Source organism: Phacochoerus africanus, chromosome 1, assembly GCF_016906955.1.
Source record: "Phacochoerus africanus isolate WHEZ1 chromosome 1, ROS_Pafr_v1, whole genome shotgun sequence".
NCBI lineage: Eukaryota > Metazoa > Chordata > Mammalia > Artiodactyla > Suidae > Phacochoerus > Phacochoerus africanus.
In genome coordinates, this window is record NC_062544.1 from 201,290,955 (window position 1) to 201,312,032 (window position 21,078).

The 21,078-nt window shown below is 36.6% G+C and overlaps 1 protein-coding gene and 1 pseudogene across 2 annotated transcripts in view; one reads left to right on the plus strand and one right to left on the minus strand.

Annotated features, from left to right (window-relative positions):
* Window positions 1–503: 503 nt before the first annotated feature.
* Window positions 504–21,078, minus strand: part of DCUN1D1 (defective in cullin neddylation 1 domain containing 1) — a 35,816-nt gene continuing 15,241 nt past the window's right edge. For both annotated transcript variants that reach the window (XM_047787309.1, XM_047787318.1), the window contains exons 3-7: window positions 19,600–19,768; window positions 17,209–17,339; window positions 5,876–5,958; window positions 5,562–5,658; window positions 504–3,308 (exon numbers count right to left, since the gene is read on the minus strand). In XM_047787309.1, coding sequence (XP_047643265.1) covers window positions 3,229–3,308; window positions 5,562–5,658; window positions 5,876–5,958; window positions 17,209–17,339; window positions 19,600–19,768 — 560 coding nt within the window. In that variant the 3' untranslated portion in view covers window positions 504–3,228. The remainder of the gene's footprint in view (window positions 3,309–5,561; window positions 5,659–5,875; window positions 5,959–17,208; window positions 17,340–19,599; window positions 19,769–21,078) is intronic.
* Window positions 9,164–9,258, plus strand: LOC125114099 (uncharacterized; annotated as a pseudogene).

The window sequence follows — 21,078 nt, forward strand, 5'->3', positions numbered from 1 at the left end:
TTCATATGTAAAAGTTATAGAAGGTTATAATACGTAGTCAATATGTTTTTAAAAATCTAAGCAAAGTGCATGTTAATTGGCTACAACTACGCAAACTTCTTGATTATCGTCAAATAAAAAATAGATGAACACTTCATTCACTTAAATCTTTCTGAGGAAAGAATATAGTATACCTTGCTTAAATAAGAATTCCCTAGTGAGAATAAAATATAAAAAGGGTTCCCATGTTATTTTATTAAGTTTTCTTTCTCTCATTAAAACTTTTTGAAAGTCTAATGAACACATACCTACAATGCCATACTATACAACTACAGTACTGTTAATAAAGCAGCCCAGTATAATTGTAAACATTTTAAATGTAGTAAACAAGACTTGGCATGTTTTTTTCTCCCCAAAACTTGCCATTACAATGATCTTCCCATGAATAATTATCTTTCCTGGAAAAGTTTTCTGGTATATTTTAGTCTTTAAAAAATATTACACTGAAATAATATGTGAAAAGATTTAGTCATGGCAATTTCACTGAAGCTTTTATTGCCTCTGTTGGTAATATGACAGGGATGTAAGAAACACAATTGAACTTACAGATATATGCAGATGATAAGTCATTAAAGATAATCTTGATCTCAAGTATTTTTATATGTGGGCACTTCTAATTTTATACACTTTTACTATTTAAAAAGCATTACATTTTAAAATGTGTACCTGTTTCGACATTTGGCAAAAAGGAAACTGTACCTGCGGTTCAATTTAAAACAAAGATTCACCATGGGGAGTTTACCAGAATGAAGACTGAACACTAATGAATTAAAGCAATTCAAGTTGTCTGTATGTGTGTGTGCATGTGTGTCTCTTTCAACCTGTCAATCTCTCACAGACACACACTCACACACACACAGCCATTATGCATAAGTTTTTTAGTACAAAATATTCCCTGTAACCATTTAGCCTCAGAATAATCACACCACATTAATCAGTCTTCTCTTTTCAGCCCTAGTAATAGTACTGTTTAATTCTAAGACGCCATCATAGAGTGAACAACCTTAACTTTTATGCTACATAATTATATTCAAAGCTCTATGTATTTTCTGTTTATAATTACACAGTAATTATAAATGTTTAGTACCAAACTGATGACAAACACTATTTTGTTGAAAAGATCTTGCATTTAGAAGGAAGTCTGTAAAACCCAAGGCACTAGGCCACGAACCAGTATCAGACTTTTATGAAAAACAATTTATATTGGGGGAAAAAAGCTAATCGGATCTCATTTCAAAACACAGCATACTCAAATCAATCAATCAATCCAAAAACAATAGCATAACTCAAAATTTTCAAGACAGGAAACAAAAAATAGTACACATATATATGTATATATATATCTTTTTAAAATTTTTCATAATTGAAGTTCCTCTTAATATTTACAAATATGAACTCAGGAATACTGAAAGCAGCAGGATTCTTCTTTTTACTTTTCTTTTTTTTAAATGACCAATTCCAGTAACCTGAATAGAAATTTTCAAAATTTTCTTCAGGTAGAATCATAGTCTTGAATTAAATTTATGATTAGAGTATTAACATCTATGGGGAAAGCTTTGTAGTCAATTTCAAAATCATGTACATAAAAAGTAGTTTTAACATATCATTGTTTCTTAAAATCATTTCCGCATCTACATTATAATGTACTCCTATTCTGAAGTATATTCCTTTGATAATTTCAACATTAGATCTTAGAGAGTGCCTGGATACACCAAACAAAATCTATTCCTGCTAAAAACCAACCATCCAGTATCTGACGTTTCACATTTTTTAGCGTGCCTTACAGAAATGTTTAAGAAAGCAATAAATCCTTCTTCATATGTCAAGAACTGAATAGAAAGATGAGAATTTTCGGCATGAAAGCAGTTCATAGGTATTGTAATGAAACAAAAAAACATACAAGATACATTTCTGCTTTAATGTGAAAACTGAGCTCATCTGAGTGAAACAAAAACAGTGGCTAAATAATTTACGAAAATAGAAGCCAGATTGGTATTTTGCATCAAGTGCATGCTTGCTTAAAAATCTTTGCTCCTGAAGTATTTGGCAACCACAGTGATTAGCAATTAAAGCAATTTCAACAAAATAAGAAGTCATCAAAAATGGACTACTTGTCTGAAAGAGCAGTACCTATATTATAATTGAACTTCATGGCTCATTACGACCATTATCAAAATTTAGTTCCTACTATTTTATAAATTAAGAGAATTTCATTTGTGTTCCATAGTATGCTGACAAAAAAAACGAAAAAAACCCAAAAATAAACCTTCATGCCTAAATTTAGAATACTGCATTATGTAGCAATCTAAAACGTTCAAAACAAATTAAATAGTTTAACTTACTTGACAGGCATATAAGCATTTCAAAATCATAATGAAATCCAATTATGTAGTGCATAATGTAGACAGGAGTAGAATCTAACATTATGCAGCCATTTTCTAAGTAAAAGCCCCTGTAAGACAACTATATATAAACATGGGTAAGATAAGTGCAGACTAGTTCTGTGGAACCTTTTGAAATCAAGGGTCTAAAAACACAACAACATTTTTGGGTAGGCCACCAAGTTATCCTAAAATTTTTTCAAGTTGGTTATTTTGACATTTTTTTCATCAGATACTCTACTCACATTAATGATACATGTGATTTGCCAGGAAAAAAAAAAAAAAAATCCCCCCAAACCAAAACACCATTCCAGATCCGGTACACTTAAATATATCACTCTCACTGGAAGTGCTATCAGCATAGTCTTTGCAACTAGCCCAAAGCATATATTTAAGAAGTTTTTATAAATTGTTTGTGACGTTCATATGTTTAATTTTTATGCCAAACTGTTTTCTGATGAAGACAGCATTGTGCTTTATGCAAGAATGGAAACCTCAAAATAATCACCATAAAGCTTCTAAGACTTATGGGAGAATAAACTAGGATGGTCCACAGATATAAGATGAAATCCACAATGTTGGAATAATAAATGTTTAGAGCGGCCCAGACTAGAAGACAAGCCCAAACCACCATTAGAAGAATGAAATACGATATGGTCCAAGATGTATCCTTAAAGTTTTGTCTCAACCCCCAGTCTGAATTGTGAGGATTGATCTTCAGTTCAGTCCAGCCAGCAGAAATTGACTGTGCAATTTTCCGTTGAATTTATTGTACAGACTATGTACATTCTAGAAAGTTCCTTTAGTGCTACACTGTTGTACTTTTTGTCCCAGCAATTTGAGGGCGTGCAAATTCCACAAAGTCATCAATAAGAACAGGCCATGCTCCTAGAGGGGGGTGGGGAATGGAAGAAAGGAAAGAAAGAAAAACAGAAATAAGGCTAATGGGTTTTTTATTTTATTTGCTTTTTAGGGCCACACCCAAAGCATATGGAGGTTCTCAGGCTAGGGGTCTAATTGGAGCTATAGCAACTTAGGATCCAAGCTGTGCCTGCAACCTACGCCATAGTTTATGGCAATGCCAGATCCTTAACCCACTGAGGGAGGCCAGGGATCGAACATGCAACTTCATGGTTACTAGTCAGATTCGCTTCCACTGAACCACAACAGAACTCCAAGGCTAATGTTGTAATAGAATCCTTTTTTAAAAAAACTATCTCCCCCATAATTGTTAAGGATATCATAAGTACTCCCACTGACAGGACATCCAAATCTCTAGCCTTTTAGAGTTTCTACCTAAAATATTCCTTGCATTTTCTCTGCTATATTATTCCAACATTTAATCATTCTTTGAATTAAAAAAAAAAAAACTCCTCTTGTAATTAATATTATGGTCTTCTGAAGGCTACTAAAGTAATAATCTGGTCATATCTGGCCTTGATATGATGACATGCTGCCAGTGCTAAAAGCATAGTAGGTTGGAATTAACTTTTTTTTGGAATTTTGTGGCACCCTTGCAAAGGAAATTAAGAGCAAGGATCAAACTCTATCCTATTTCATGATAATAAATTACTAGAAGATTTAAAATTACATATATGTCAACTTCCAAATCAAAAAGTTCTCCAGTTTTATGAAAGGCCTAACAGAAAGCATCAATTATCAGTTATTTCTCACTTTTTAAGGAACATGACAATGAAATGACATGACATGACAGTGAAAACAAAGATGAGGAAATAACATCTGGGATTAGATTAAACAGTTTCAGGACACTTTCGAGGAGGCCATAGTTACTAGAGATTTTTCAAAGATTATCTCTATTTGACAATATCAAAAAAAAAAAAAAATCCTTCTAGGAAGTTCCCTTGTGGTGCAGTGGGCTAAAGATCTGGTGATGCAGTGGCTGTGGCACAGGTCAAAACTGTGGCACAGGTTAGATCCCTGCCCTAGGAACTTCCACATGCCACAGGTACAGCAAAAAAACAAACAAATAACCAACATCCTGCTAATTCTCAATGGGAACTAGGTAAATGAGAAAGGAATCAATGTAACTGATTAAACTGAAGAAATCAATGTAAACCACTGCCATTTACAAAAAAACAAAAACACATGTCCTGAGAGTGGATGGAAGAATCATCTTTTTTTTTTTTGTCTTTTTGCTATTTCTTGGGCCGCTCCCGTGGCATATGGAGGTTCCCAGGCTAGGGGTCCAATCGGAGCTGTAGCCGCCGGCCTACACCAGAGCCACAGCAACACAGGATCTGAGCCGTGTCTGCAACCTACATAGCTCACGGCAACGCCGGATCGTTAACCCACTGAACAAGGGCAGGGACCGAACCCGCAACCTTATGGTTCCTCGTCGGATTCGTTAACCACTGCGCCACGACAGGAACTCCGGAAGAATCATCTTTATACATACATGAAGAACCAGCAGAAAAGCATTCAATCAGTGAGTATTTAATGACTGTCCAAAGTATTCCAGTAAGCAGCTAAACTCCATTTCCTTTTGGACAAAGTCACTAAACTTAAGGAGTTTACAATCAAGTTCACGGGTAAGACAAACACATAATAAAAATATACAATAACTTGAAATACTAAAAAAAGAATCGGTTCCTAAAGTAAACTGAAAATCTAAAACATGGATGAAAATTACTCATGCCTTTCTGGAAGACATGAACATGTAGTTGGTGTTTAAGGAAAGGATTCGGATTGGTAAAGAGGATGAAGGCATTTCACATATTCAGAAGAACACAAAAGCTCATAAGAGGGAAATTCAACTCCAAGAAATACAGAAGTAGATGAAATTCAAGAGTGTGTGATAAGAAGTTCCCATCATGGCTCAGTGGTTAACAAATCCGACGAGGAACCATGAAGTTGCGAGTTCAATCCCTGGCCTTGCTCAGCAGGTTAAGGATCCGGCGTTGCTGTGAGCTGTGGTGTGGGTTGCAGACGCAGCTCAGATCCTGCATTGCTGTAGCTCTGGTGTAAGCCGGTGCCTACAGCTCTGATTAGAACCCTAGCCTGGGAACCTGCATATGCCGCGGGAGTGGCCCAAGAAATGGCAAAGAGACAAAAAAAAAAAGAGTGTGTGATAAAAGAAGACAAGTTGTAAAAAAAACAAAACTGGTAGGGCAAGTTTGTTACCTTCTTCATCATAATTAGACATGTCATCTGCAATCATTGTACTGAAGTCTAAAAGAAGATTCCAAGTATCTTTCGGTATTGATCGTTTATGATGTTCCTATTAAGAAAAAAAAAAAAAAGCATCCAAATCACTAAAAAGAGTTTCAAAAAACCAGTCCTGATGATGCCAAACACAATAATGCAAAACAACTTACATAAGGAAATTCTGGAAATCAAATTTTTCATTACATCTCATTACATGCTCTGAGATGAATTAGTCATGCTTTAAAATGTTAATTTATCATCAAAGCAAACTGCAGAAAACATGAACTTACCAACAAAAACTTATTCCATAAGTCTAAGAATTTAAATCTTCCATTAAGCACTAAATTCCAGTAGGCAATGGCCATTTCTAGATCTGTTAAATTAAAAAAAAAAGAAATTATGTATATCAAATGTCAGAAATATTTGTCCCTAAAAAAAAAAAAAAACCCATAAGAAAAAAAGATAGCCTTAAAAACAAACAAACTTATGTCCTGAATACTTACACAAGAAAAATTTCCTATAGAGGTAGTCCATCACTAATGAATAGCTCTTTTAGAGCAAGAAGGATTTCACTTACCTCATCGGGGGTTTCTTTCTTTCTTTCTTTTTTTTTTTTTTTTCCCCTTTGGTTTTTAGGGCTGCTCCCACAGCATATAGAGGTTCTTAGGCTAGGGGTCAAATGGGAGCTACAGCTGCCGGCCTACACCACAGCCACAGCTACATCCACAGGAAAGCAGGATCCAAGCTGCATCTGCAACCTACAGCTCACAGCAACGCCAGGTCCTTAACTCATAGGGGGTTTCTTAAGTTTAAATGAGATAATATAGATAAGCATGTTTGACTAACTCATAAGTACTCAGATGTTGATGTAAACCAGTGTTTCTTTTCTTTTCTTTTCTTGCTTTTTAGGGCTGCATCTGTGGCATATGGAAGTTTTCAGGCTACAGCTGCAAGCCTACATCACAGCCACAGCCATGGGGATCAGAGCCATGTGTGCGACTACACCACAGCTCACAGTAATCCAAGCTCCTTAATCCACAGATCAAGGCCAGGAATCAAACCTGCATCCTCATGGATACTAGTTGGGTTTGTAATCTGCTGACCCACAAGGGGAACTCCCAGTGTTTCTTTTTTATTTTTTGACTGTCCAGCAGCATACAGAGCTCCCAGGCCAAGGGTCAGATCTGAGCCGCAGTTTTGATCTACGCCACAGCTGCAGCAAGGCCGGATCCTTGACCCATTGTGCCAGGCTGGGGATAGAACCTGCATCCCAGTGCTCCCAATCCTGCTGTGCCACAGCAGGAACTCCTAAATTAGTGTTTCTTGACCTCAGCACTTTTGACATCTGGGGTCAGATGATTTTTGTCGTGGGGGGCTGTCCTATGCAATACAGCATTAGCAGCAGCATCCCTTGTCTCTACTCACTAGATGCCAGTAGCTGTTTTATCCTATCCCCAGTGGTAAAAACCAAAAATACCTCCATATACTGCCAAAGGTCCCTGGGGAGGCAAAATTGCCCCTAGTTGAAAATCACTGATATACACTTAAAGCTGTAATTCAAAGAATTACTACCCACAATCATAACCAATTTTACATTCCAAGTTGTTGGCTGACTGATCCTGACCTCAAGAAGACCATTAAGAATATTGATTTTTAAAATTAATGACAAACTAAGATTTATCTTTTAAAAATTTTGATGAAGAGGATTTAAATAATTGATTTTGGAGCAGAGAAGGTAAGGCAGCAAAATTACCACCAGACAAAAAAACTCTGTTATATGACAGGAAGAACGAACTATGATTCCTTTCAAGATACTGAAGTAGCTATGTCAAGCTTTTGTGAATTAACATTCCCAGGTCAGGAAAAATTATACCCCAAGTAACTTAAAAGTCCTTTTAGATACACTCTGGATAAACTGAGAAATCGTAAGAGACTCCCAAAAGGCTCCAAAAAGGCTCATGTCCTACCTCAAAGAAAAACCTTATAAGTCATAAGGTAAAAAATCTACCATCTTCACTGGACCTTTACCTCTTCAAGGACAGGGACTACATACCCCCAAACTAGCAGACTGAAACATACAGTAAGCTTTCAGGAACTGCTGAATGAACAAACTTCCTATGGCTCCATGGGCAAATGTACTTACCTTCAAATCTATCATTATATCTTCCTTCAAAATCAGTGGAAAAGGGGTTTCTTTTTCCTCCTAGGCAAGGTTAAGCCCCTAACACCACTCCTCTGCACCCAATACACCATCCTGCCTTTTCAAGGAATCAAGTGTGTTGATTAGGTTTCTTCTCTCCCTGTATCTTCAACTTTGCCCTGTCTTCTGGATTTCACCTCCACAAAGGAACATGCTCAAGTTACCACCTATCTTTAAAAAATCTTTCACCCCCTAACTAGCTAACCTGTTCCCTTCACAGATAATCCTGAAAGAGTAGAGTCTTACTTTAAATGTGCTTATGAAAATATGTCTGAAAGTCAAGTTCAGATCCCCGTGTTTTAAGAGAACTAGAAATTTGACGCCAATTCTTTTTTTCCCCCAAGCCAAACTGCATCCAGCTTTATTAAAGATACTTTTCATTAAACAACCAGGCAGACAATTGTTAACCGTATACAACAACTTTCAAAACTCCCTCTTTCAATGGACTACTAAAATCAGCCACTATAAAACCCAATGAAGTCTCCATGGAATGCTCTGAACAGGGAAAGTTTAAAGTGAGTTGATATTTAGCATGTTGTTTAACAACTCTTCACAGGCTGACCTTGACTTTCAGGACATAAAAATAGTAGCATTATTAATCTAAAGATCTGCAATCTAAAAAAGGAACTATTGCTCTTTTGAGGGATGCCATCTCAACAACTCCAATTCCTAATCATAATTCTTCTCTAATCTTTACACTCTTTAAGGCTCTATACCCAACATTCCTTCAGGTTCTTCACATTTTAGTATTTTCTTTTTTTTTTTTTTCCTTTAGGGCCGCACTTGTGGCATATGGAGGTTCCCAGGCTAGGAGTCTAATCGGAGCTACAGCTGCCGGCCTATGCCAGAGCCACAGCAACGCCAGATCTGAGCCACGTCTGCAACCTACACCATAGCTCATGGCAACACCAGATCCTTAACCCATTGAGGAAGGCCAGAGATCCAACCTGCAACCTCATGGTCTCTAATCGGATTTGTTTTCGATGCGCTACGACAGGAACTCTACATTTTAGCATTTTATCAACTAAACTTATGTCTAGCTTAAAGTGCACTGAAATTACTATTATTAGCATGTGTAGTAGGATTTGCTGTTATTTGCATGCCTGACGATATCCTTCTTCACTTTGAATGCACTGAATTTATGAGAACTAACCTTGTTACTAGTGTTAGCATTTTTCTCTTTTCAATTAATTTTTAGACAATGAGAAAAAATGAAATATCCAATAACTGTAAACCATGAGACACCCATAAAAGCCCATTTGCCCACTAATATACTAACATAAGAATCTGACAAAAGTAGGAGCGTACATGTTATTATGGTTGAAAAGTTCAGGGTGGAGTTCCCACTGTAGCAAAGTGGGTTAAGAATCTTACTGCAGTGCTTGCTTCGGGAGCACATATACTAAAATTAGAAGATTAGCATGGCCCCTGTGCAAGGATGACAAGCAAATTTATGAAGTGTTCCATTTTTAATATAAGAAAGGGAATTTTTATATATATGGATGACTGGGTCACTTTCTTGCACAGCAGAAACTGGCACAATGTTGTAAATCAACTATAACAAAAAAAATTTTTAATTAAAAAAAAAGAATCTGACTGCAGTAGCTTGGGTCATTGCAGAGGTACGAGTTTGATCTCTGGCTTGGCACAGTGGGTTAAAGGATCCAGTGCTGCTGCATCTGTGGATCGGATTCAATCCCTGGCCCCAGAACTTCCTTAGGTAGCTGGTGAAGCCAATAAAAAAAGAAAAAATAGTTCAGGTTGTAAAAGAACTTTTTGTAAGCTACATTCATTGTCCAATTTCTCCACCTCCCATACTCTCTAATTCTATAAACTGGGGTCCACCTCTGTCACTCATCCCACTGAAAGTAATCTCTGAAGGGTCACCAAAACCCTTCTAGTTGCCAAATAAACCTTTAGGTCCTTCTATTAGTTGGCTTTCTGCTGTGCTTGACAAAGTTGAGCACACCTACTAGATGAAATTGTCACTTCTTTGAGCTTTAATGATATCACTCTATTAATTTTCCTCTGTCCTCTCTGGCCTTATTTTCTTTTACTGGCTCCTCTTCCTCCATTCAGCCATTAAATGTTGATGTTCTATGACACTGTATGTCAGCAATAACCACTTCTACTTCTCTCAGTAGATTTTTCAAACCTTTACCTTTTTTCAAGTTATATGCCCAATCATCTCTCACAAGTTCTAAATCTGAAAATTCTATCTCTGTGGTCTAGATTCTTTTATCTAACTGCCTAAGGGCATCTTCAACTGGGGATTCATAAACAATTCAAGTTCAACAGGGCTCAAACTGAACTCATTATCTTACCCCATTTTTCTTCTCTCTCAATGAATGTCATCACCCTACAGTGTTTCTCAATGAAAAACAAGTTTTCGTTGTGAGGAACTGCTATGCCATTGTAGGTCTTTCAGCAGCCCCCATTCCTGGTAGAAACCCTCAGTCACTGTAACAATTTACCAAAAAAATACCACCACCACCCCAACTTCCAAGTGTCCCCAAATGGGGGTTGAGAACTCAGACCTCATCAAACTTCTAATCAATCAAAGCTTTCTCATTTTGGCTTCTAAGTACCTTTTAAATCTATTATCTTCTCCATCCCCACTTGCAGGCCCTATGCTAGGGTCCTCTTCATATCTAACTAAATCACTGCAATAGCTTCAGAACAAATCTCTGTTACTCTAGTTCTGCCTCCACTCCTTTTAAAGGACCACACTGCTTTCAGAAAGACTTTTCAGGTATATAAATTTGGTTTCACTACCATGTTAAAATTCTTCAATGATTAAAACAATGAGATAGACTTGCACACCTTTTAGAATGGCCAAAATCCACAACACTGACAACACCAAATGCTGGTAAGGATGGGAAGCAACAGGAACTCTCATTCATGGATGGTGAGAATGCAAAATAGTACAGCCACTTTGGAGCAGTTTGACAGTTTCCTAAAAAACTAAACTATGCTTACCATATGATCCAGCAATCACACTCCTTGGCATTTACCCAAATGAACTGAAAACTTATATCCACACAAAAAATCTGGTACACAGGTGTTTACAGGTTTATTCATAACTGCCAAAACTTGGAAGCAACCAAGATGTCCTATAGCAGGTAAACAGATATATAAACTGTTGGACATCCAAAGGAAAACTATTCAGTGCTAAAATGAAATGGGCTTTTTCCAGCCACGAAAAGACATGGAGGAAAACAAATGCGTAATAATGTTACTAAGTGAAAGAGGTAAATCCACAAAAACTGCATATTGTAAGATTCCAACGTTATGACATTCTAGAAAAGGCAAAGAAATAGAGACAATAAAAAGATCGGGGCGGGGGGGGAGAAAAAGAAAAAAATGGCACGACATTGTAAACCAACTATCCTTCACTAAAACTTTAAAAGATGAAAAAAAAAATCAGAGCTGGGAAATCTCTATACGTTCTGCTCAATTTTGCTGTAAAACTAAAATAGCTCAAAAAATAAAGTCTATTAACTTTTTAAAAACTGCAATATTTTCCATTGCCTTTGCATAAAAAAAATCTACATTTCTAGTCAAATGAACTTACTTGCAGTTTCTTAAAGGTGCTATGACTCTAAGCAATTGAACTTGCTAATCTCTCCACATTAGAAATGGCTTCTTTTTCTTTTGGCTTTGAAAACATAAATTCATTCTTCAGGGCTCAAAAATTTTAATCTTTGTGAAGACTTTGCAAACTCACCAAGACATACTTAAGGTGTTCCTAACTCCATGCTCTCAGAGTAAGCAGCCAATAAATGTTTTTGAATGAAACAGGAATACTCAAAAAGATCAATAAGTTATTATTTAGAGCTGAAACATTGTAAGGTAAGTTGTTTAGGGATAAAATGTCAATTGTCACAAGCAGAGGAAAAACTGCCCTGTAGATAGAAATGTCTGAGTGACAGAGTACAGCCTAGCTACAGAAGTGGTTTAATACAGTAATTTAGCCTCTTAAATCTCTATCACTAGTTCAGTAGCCTCAAGCAACTAAGTTCAAATTTCATAATTCAGTTCAGTACCTAGCCTCACAGGACTGGAAAGAGAACAAATTCAATAATAATGTAATAAGAAGCAACAACAGCAGTTAGAATAAATAGAATGATAATATAGGAAAAAAAGAGATAAGCAAGTACTATCAGTAATACTACCTAAAACTGAGATACTTGCAGAATAAATTCTTAAGCTCTTATGATAAAATTAAAAATGCAAACAGAGATAATCCCAGTGTCATTCTTTCAAACAGAACCAATAAGGGTAATGTGCTACTTCATAAAAGATGATCAACTGAGTGCTGGATAAACACAGAAATGAACTAAGACTAGATCCACTTTCCCTAAGGGGAACAAAATGCTTCCAACTCACTAGGGATGATGCATGGTGATTTAAAATCCTACCTACAATATCTTCATTTACCTAGAAATATCTACAGTTTGCACAACATAATAAAAATAATATAAAATGTAGAGTCAGAAGATCTGAAATCAAGTCCCAATTCTACCAGCTCTAAAGTTATACGACCTTAATAGGTCAGTCTCTCTAAATATGATTTTCCTCATCCTTATGACAAAGAGAGAGGTTTCACTTAGCTCAAAGGATTGTTATGAGAACCAAATGGAATTATGTAAATGAAAATACACTTTTAAAACGCCCTTTAAAGTTATTTCTAAATATTAAAGTAAATGTTTAACAATGTTAACATTTTTTTAAAATCAACTGCGCAGGTGTAAGATTCTGGCTGAACTACCACAGTACATAAGAAAATAATCTACGAAAAAAAATAAAAGAAAAAAGAAAACGGGAGTTCCTACTGTGGCTCAATCAGTTATGAACCCAACTAGTATCCACCAGGATGTGGGTTTGATCCCTGGCCTTGCTCAGTGGTTTAAGGATCTGGTGTTGCCATGAGCCGTGACGTAGGTCACAGATGTGGCTTGGATCCCAAGTTGCTGTAGCTATGATGTAGGCTGGCAGCTGCAGCTCTGATTGGACCCCTAGCCTGGGAACTTCCATATGCTATAGGTACAGCCCTAAAAAGCAAATAATAATAATGATAATAATAATAATAACCTACAGACTTTAGTCTAATAAACTCAGGATGGTCCTAAAAATGAAATGGCTACTAAAAAACAAATGTAATTTTTGAACAATAGAATGAACAGTCTCACAAAAAAACAGTCTCATGGTGCTCTACGTTAAAATAGCCTCCTTCCTTCCTATTATGTTCAGTTTTAAGAGAAAATGAGAAATTAGAAATGTAGCTAGGGGAAACAGCAACAGGAATTTAACAAAGGTCTTCTCAAATGAAAAATAGTTAAAAAAAAGTGAAATGCTGACCTGAAAAAAAGGAGGAGGGGTAAATGAGAGCAATTCAAATGATTAAGACTTCCTTTGAGCAGCAGCAGAGGACAAATAAGAGCAATGGTCAAAGTTATGAAGACAAAGATGTTAGCTTAACGAGGAAAAAGTGTGTGATAACAAGTAAGATTATTCTGTGATGAGAACAGACCACCTTCTAAAACGATTTGTGTTCAATCTCTGCCTTGTGTGTTCAAAAGTAAAAACTTAAGTATCAGGTATGGATGCTTCTATGGATTGGTTAGAGTCAACCAAGGACCTATGAAATCCCTTTCAAACTTAAGATTCAGAAGACTATCAGAAATGGCAGGTAACTCATAAAGATGGTGAAAGAGGAAGCACCCTATTCTGGTGTCACAAGAAATAAGGTTTAAAAAAATGAGAAAACATGGAGAACACCAGCTCTCATTATAACTACCACAGCTATTTATAAATAAACCACAGTGCTGTCACTGCCACTCTTTGCCAATTTGTTTTGGGCCTCACCTCCACTCATATGATGTCCTAATTCCTTTCTGCCAAACATTATAATTTAAGAGCCCTCTGAACCCTTAGAAAGGCTGTCAAGAAAACTATTTACTTTTTTAAGTTATTCAACTAAGGAAGTTGTTACCTCTCCTTACATCCAATACTAATAAATGTAAAAGAGAAATTATGATTTGTCTTTTATTATTTTATTTAAAAAATTAGGGCTTTTTTCGTTTTCAGTTTATGAAAAAACTGATCAGAAAGTACAGAGTTTCCATATACTTTTACCCCATCTTTCCCTCATGTCCATTATTTTAACATCTTGTTTTAGCGGGGTGTATTTCTTATAATTGAAAAGACAATATTAGTCACCAAAGTCCATTATTTTACATTAGAGTTCCTTCTGTGCTGTACATTCTATGGTTTGGGGCTTTTTTTTTTTTTTGGCCGCACCTATGGCAGGCGGAAGGTCCTGGGCCAGGGATTGAACAGGCACCACAGTGGGATCCTTAACCTGCTGTGCCACAAGGGAATTCCTGGGGCCTTTTAAAAAACAACATGCATTCATTCATTCATTTATTTATTTATGTCTTTTTAGAGCTGCACCTGCAGCATATAAAGTTCTCAGGCTAGGGTCAAATTGGAGCTGCAGCTGCTGACCTATGCCATAACCACACCAGAGCCAAGCCACATCTGAGACCTACACTGCAGCTTGTGGCAATGCTAGATCCTTTAACCCACCAAGCAAGACCAGGGATAAAACCCACGTCCTCATGGATACTAGTTAGGTTCTCAACCTACTGAGCCACAATGGGAACTCCTTAAAAACAACTTTTAAATTGTAGTTAATTACACAAAAAATTTGTCACCTTAACTATTTTTAAGTGTATAGTTCAATAGTGTTAGGTACTTTAATATTGTTGTTATAGAAGGAATCTCCAGAACTCTTTTCATCTTACAAATCAGAAACTCTATACCCATTAAACCATACTGCATTTTTCTTTTATTTTTGTCTTTTTAGGGCCAAATCCATGGCGCACGGAAGTTCCCACATTAGGGGTCGAATTGGAGCTGTAGCTGCCAGCCTATACTGCAGCCACAGCAACACGGGATCCGAGCCGCATCTGTGACCTACACCACAGCTCACAGCAACACCTGATCCTTAACCCACTGAGTGAAGCCAGGGATTGAACCCACATCCTCATGGATACTAGTCAGGGTCGTTTTTTTACCACTGAGCCACGAAGGGAACTGCAATCCTGCATTTTTCTTAAGCTCACTACTTATTACGTAACAGAAAAAAAAACATAATTTTAAAATCTAATTCTTCAGCATAGTATTTTTCTCAACTTTCCCTGTAATCTGTAATTAAATTCCAATTTACCATATTAATATATCCAATATCTCTAAAATGTTATTTCAGCTTTATATTCACCAAATATAATAAAAACTAAGATTCAATATCAAAACTACAGAGTCACCCCAAAATATCATTTATTTTGTGTTCTAGTAAGGGGTAGGGATATAGTTAAGAAATAGGTTCAGCTCCTTTAAATCAACATTTGATAGTCAAGAACATTTTCTCTAGTCATAACTGAAGGATCAGCTGGAAAGCAGATATCAGTATTTCAAATGATGCTTTATAGATATCTTTGAAATCTTTAATCAACTCAGTCAAGTTTAGTTACTCTTTAGGCCAATTCTCTAATACAAATGTTGTACATTCATTGCTTCCACTAGCTTTCAATCACACTTCCTCAATCTAACTCTTATTCATATCATCCTTCTCTGTTTTTTTTTCTTTCAAATCTACAATATAAAGGGACTTCCTGCTGTGGCACAGTGGTTTAATTATCGCACTGCAGCAGCTCAGGTCGCTGTAGAGGAGAGAGTTTGATTCCCAGCCCAGTGCAGAGGGTTAAAGGATCTGGTGTTCCTGCAGCTACAGTGCAGGTTATAGCTCCAACTCAGATCCAATCCCTGGCCCAGGAACTTCTGTATGCTGCAAGTAGAGCCATAAAAAAATTTTTTTTAATTAAAATTTAAAAAATAAAGAAGGATTAGTACAAGAGGCCCCCAAAAGCCTCTCCAAGTACTGTATCTTCAAAATCAAAAACAAACTCACTTCCATCATTAGATAAGTTATTTTAACTTGCTGGGCCTCAGTTTCCTCATCTGCAAAATAAGGATTAAAAAATATCTAGCATTCTATGACTGGCACATGGTAGCTGATCAACTATTGAAAAATAATAACTCATAAAGTGTTTAAACATTAAATGAGGCAGTGCACATCACCAGGCACACTGAAAGTTCACATTAAATGGAAGTTACTGCCACGATCAAAATCTCCAGCGCATCCCCACTGCCCAAAAATTCCAATTTAAGCCTTACTGTTCTGCTTTTTTAAAAGGCCTAATATTAAATCTCACCAATTTAAGCTCCAAGCAAGCACTTCCACTACAATCAGATCATTTCTCTCTTTCACAAAGAAAGCCAAGATTATTTCTGAAGTCTGAAACCTTCACTACTATTTATCCTCTCTCTGGAACACCGCTCTGTCCCTTGCCCAGCCAGATCCTTTTGTTCACACCCCATTTTGTCCAGGAAGCATTTCCCAACCATTCCAGCTTTTACTCGGTTCTCCTTTTATCTAAAACTTTCACGCTCATAATAATTATTTTGTATTATGTGCTGTCTACTTTTTCTGAGGAATCTGCAAGTTACACTGTAGGTTTTATTTTACTTCCCCTAGCCATCCCCAAAGCAAATGCGTGGTTATTACTGCAGTAAAAACGACTGAACTAAATTGCTTTTATTGTTTGTTTTTTGTCTTTTTAGGGCCATACACGCAACATAAGCAGCATACGGGAGTTACCAGGCTAGCGGTGGAATTGGAGCAGTAGCTGCTGGCCTACACCCCAGCCACAGCAACACCAGACCCAAGCCACATCTCTGACCTATACCACAGCTCACGGCAATGACAGATCGTTAACCCACTGAGTGAGGCAGGAGATCAAACCTGCATCCTCATGGATACTAGTAGGGCTCTTAACACGCTGAGCACCAACAGGAACTCCTGAACTAACCTTTAATAATGGCTATTTCTGGTTAAGATTATGAATGATAATCACCCTTTTATTCTCTTACAGTGTCCAAATAAATCATACCAAATAGATTTATCTGGCATTCTATGACGCAGAAAGTTTACAATGCCATTTCACCAGATCCACAGTGAAATAACTTATCATCTTAAGGTGCTACAGTATCTTCTGGGTAATAAACAAACAAACAAACATGCAAACGTACATACGTATGTCAATGGAATTTTAACAACTGCTTATTTCTGCACTGTAGTTCTTAAAAAAAAAAAAAAAAACAGTGGTTCACATATCGTATCCAAAGTCTTACTGAATGGGCAGGGTATTTTCTGAATAACTAGTTCATTTTTTCTCATTTTTATTAATTGATAACAACTTTATGTTCAAAACACAGAACATTCTATTACAAACAAAAGTGACACTGTCAATGTATATGAATATATTTGAAATACCATATAATTTAAAAAATTCTTACCTAATCCTTTTTGTCCTGGATTCTTTGCAAAATTAAAAGTAAACTGGTAAAAATCCTTAAATCGTCCTGGTTCTTTCAATTCTTGTTCCATCTTGGGTATCTGGGCCTTTAGTTTTTCTATGCTGTCACATCTATATTGTAAAATTAAGTTTATAAAAAATAAACTTTTCCACTATAAATTAAGAACTTATTTATTTCACAACAGCTTACATTTATGTCATAGAACTTTTTTTTTTTTAAAAAATCCATTGAAATTTCATCTTTTTACATTATATTACTAACAAGTATGGGGGTCAGGTGGAGGAATAAAGATCTGGGGTGATTAAATGTTAGAAAAAGCTACTATTTTTAAAAGAAATGGGCCATTACTTTTAATTATGTAACTCACTAGACTGTCAACACACCCGAACTGTAGAAGTCAGCTGTAATGGACAGAGGAGTACCATCAGCATAACAATCACCAGTTTAAACTGTAGTAGATATCCTCACATGGAAACAAATCACATGTCTAGCTTCCAAATACACTGAAAGCAGTCTCTTGGTTAGGTGAGGAAGCATTCCTCCTGAAAACCTACTTTTTGTTATATACAAAGTATCAAGATAAACATCAGCTGAGCTTCTAATCAACTCTTAACTGAAGTTATCTCAAATCAATATTAAGCTTTTTCCGTATTTGCAAAGCATTCAACTTCCAAGGAGCTGAAAGAGTCCAAGTGCTAAGTCCTACTTTCCACATAGCAGCCTTAAGGTAGAAAGAGTCTGTTATAGATTCCACAAACCAATCATTCCACATTTTTTCCTTTAAATCATTTTTTATTTTATTTTCCTTCTATGTTCTTTAGTATGTCTCCCAGATCATTAGTTTGTAAATTAAAATTTTGATTTTGACATTCATTACATTTAACATGAATTCACTTTCAAATGAAAAAAAAAAAAAAGTGAGTCCTAATGAAATCTGTCCTAGCACAGAAAATTCCAGCAAGTTCTGGATAGGGCTGGCTCTAGTCGTAGAACATAGTGTGTCTAGGCCAGTTATTAATTTATTGTCTCTCAGCTTTAAACCCATCCTTCTTTCCTCTACTTTGTGACTATTTGCAGGAGACTACAAATTGTGAGACTTCATTTTTCTGGCCAGCTGGCTCACTGTTAGGTTCTACCAACAGAGGGCAAGGAAAGGGTGGATGAAGGAACTTTTTCTTATGCCAGTCTGTTTTCTGCAGAGAGCAAGGATTTCAGAGTGCTGGGAGTAAATCGCAGCTAGCTTCTCCACCAGAGAGGTAGGTGAGGCATCATGCTCCTGCAGTAGCCACACACTGTCTTCTGGGGTCCGAATCTCAGCCTTGTGGGGATCCTCTTAAGTTTCTAGGTTCCTTCCTTGTTTACCTTCCTCAGCTTCAGGGGTGGTGGCAGCTTCTTGCAACTGCCATCTCTGTTATACTTAAGAGTTTCCTTTACTCCTTTAACACAATAAAAATTTTTTAAATTTACCTTGTTCAAATTACTGCTAAGGTTTTCGTGTCTTGTCTGGACCCTAACTGATTACAATGTCCCTTAGGCTCAAGAATCAGCATGTCTGAATTCAAATCCTGGCATATCACCTAACTCTGTATTTCCTCTTTACCTCTGTTTCCTATTCTCTAAAATGCAGATATAAACACTACTTCTCTCACAGGTGAAGTTCTTACCTAGCACAGTTCCTGAAATAAGATAAATTTTTGACAAATGTTTAGCTGTTATTATTCAAAAGCACCCACTAAAAACTCAAAGGGCAGCCTGTTACCTATCCACACACTGAATACTTTTGTGGCCTCATTAAACACAGACAACTAGAGGCCATAGGTAAAACCTCTACCTATGACTTCTCAATGTATTTATCCTAAGACATTTAGCTAATAAGCTATCAAGGTATACGTCAAGATTTTAAAATTCTAGGAGTTTATAAATTCAGAGTTCACAGCCTCACCTTAGGAAATAACTTAAAACTTGCTCATTTCAATTATCAATGAAATTTAGTATTTCAAATATTAAAGCACGGGTTTTGTTTTGTTTTTTTCTTTTTTGGCCACACCTGTGGCATGTGGAAGTTCCTGGGACAGGGATCAAAACCGTGTCACAGTAGCAACCTGAGCTGCTGCAGTGACAACACCAGATCTTAACCCACTGAGCCACAAGAGAACTCCTAAGGCATAGTAATCGTAATACTAGTGAACCTCCCATAGAAACAAATGACAAAAGCATAATACATATAGAACAGATGGCACTAACTGCAAAGATAACTTGACACAGGAAAGAACTAGCATATTAGCCCATTTCTATTTATAGGGCACAAATGTCAATTCCACAGTAATTCCCATAGTAATATACCTAATTTCCTACGGTAATTATACTCACCCTAACTCTGTCATGCCGTCCATAAACTCCTGTTTTGAAAACTCACACTGTGTTGCTGCTCTGAACTTCCATGCGATGATCAACACACTAATGCTGGCTGGATCGAGTGCCAGGTCATCACAGAACTGCTGTATACCATCTATTCCAATTTTATTTTCATCTTGAGGATCTTTAAAAACAACAATACAATATTAAATTAGTGTTTTATTTTACTATGCTATTCCTGAATCTGAAAAAGGTAATGATTTTTGCTTCATTAAAAAAAAATGATCAAAATAGACAAAAACATAAAGCAATATTACTCTAACAGATATCTTCCCCCTATAATATTTAAAGTCACTCTGCCCGTGAAATAGCATTCTTAAGGAAAACAGCAGCATATATATATCCAAAGAGGCACCTGATTTTTAAAAGTCTCACTTTTTTCATTGAAAAATGTCCCATATTTATAAACATTCAAAAAAATCAGACATTCCTATACAGGGATAAAGAATTTTTACTGAACATATCCATATTTTACAGAGACATTCTAAACAGTATTATATACAGAAATACTATTTTTCTTAAAGTTCATTTCACTACAGAAATCACTTAAAAGAGTATCAGAAAATACTGTGAAATCAGATTGTTATGATCATTATACAACTACATATGTGATAAATTCATTTGATAAACAGAGTATCAGAAAAACCATTACCTCTGCAATTCAATCCTAATCACAATACACACACATCTGCTGTTCGAGTTAAAAAAAAAAAAAAAAACTATCAATATTTACTTTTGAGACAGCAAAAAATTTAAGTAATAATAAATACAAGGAGAAAGAAGCAATCATACACTGCTGTCAAACATGATTAGCCAACATCTCTAAGAATAAAAAATGTGCACAGGGAGTTCCTGTTGTGGCTGAGCGGGTTAAGCATCCAACTAATATCCATGAGGATGTGGGGTTCGACCCCTGGCCTCGATCAAATGGGTTAAGGATCTGGTGTTGCCACAAGCTGTGGTATAAGGCACAGATGCAGCTTGGATTTGGCATCACTGTAGCTGTGGCATAGCCTGGTAGCTGCTGCTGTTTCGACCCCTAGCCTAGGAACTTCCATATGATGCAGGTATGGCCTTTAAAAGAAAAATAAACATTAAATTTGGCAGGTTTTCTTGAAATCAGCTGAGTTATATGAAAATGAGGGCGTTCCTGTTGTGGTTGATGAACCTGACTGGCATCCACGAGGACACAGGTTCTATCCCTGGCCTCGCTGTGAGCTGTGGTGTAGGCCGTAGATGTGGCTTGGATCTAGTGTTACTGTGGCTGCTGGCAGCTGTAGCACCAATTTAGCCCTTAGCCTGGGAACCTCCATATGCCATGGGTGTGGCCCTAAAAACACAGAAGACAAAAAAAAAAAAGGAAAGAAAAAGAAAAAGAAAAAGGAAATGAGGGGAAAAACCTAGTCCCCCAGCCCATATTCTCAAATTGAATCA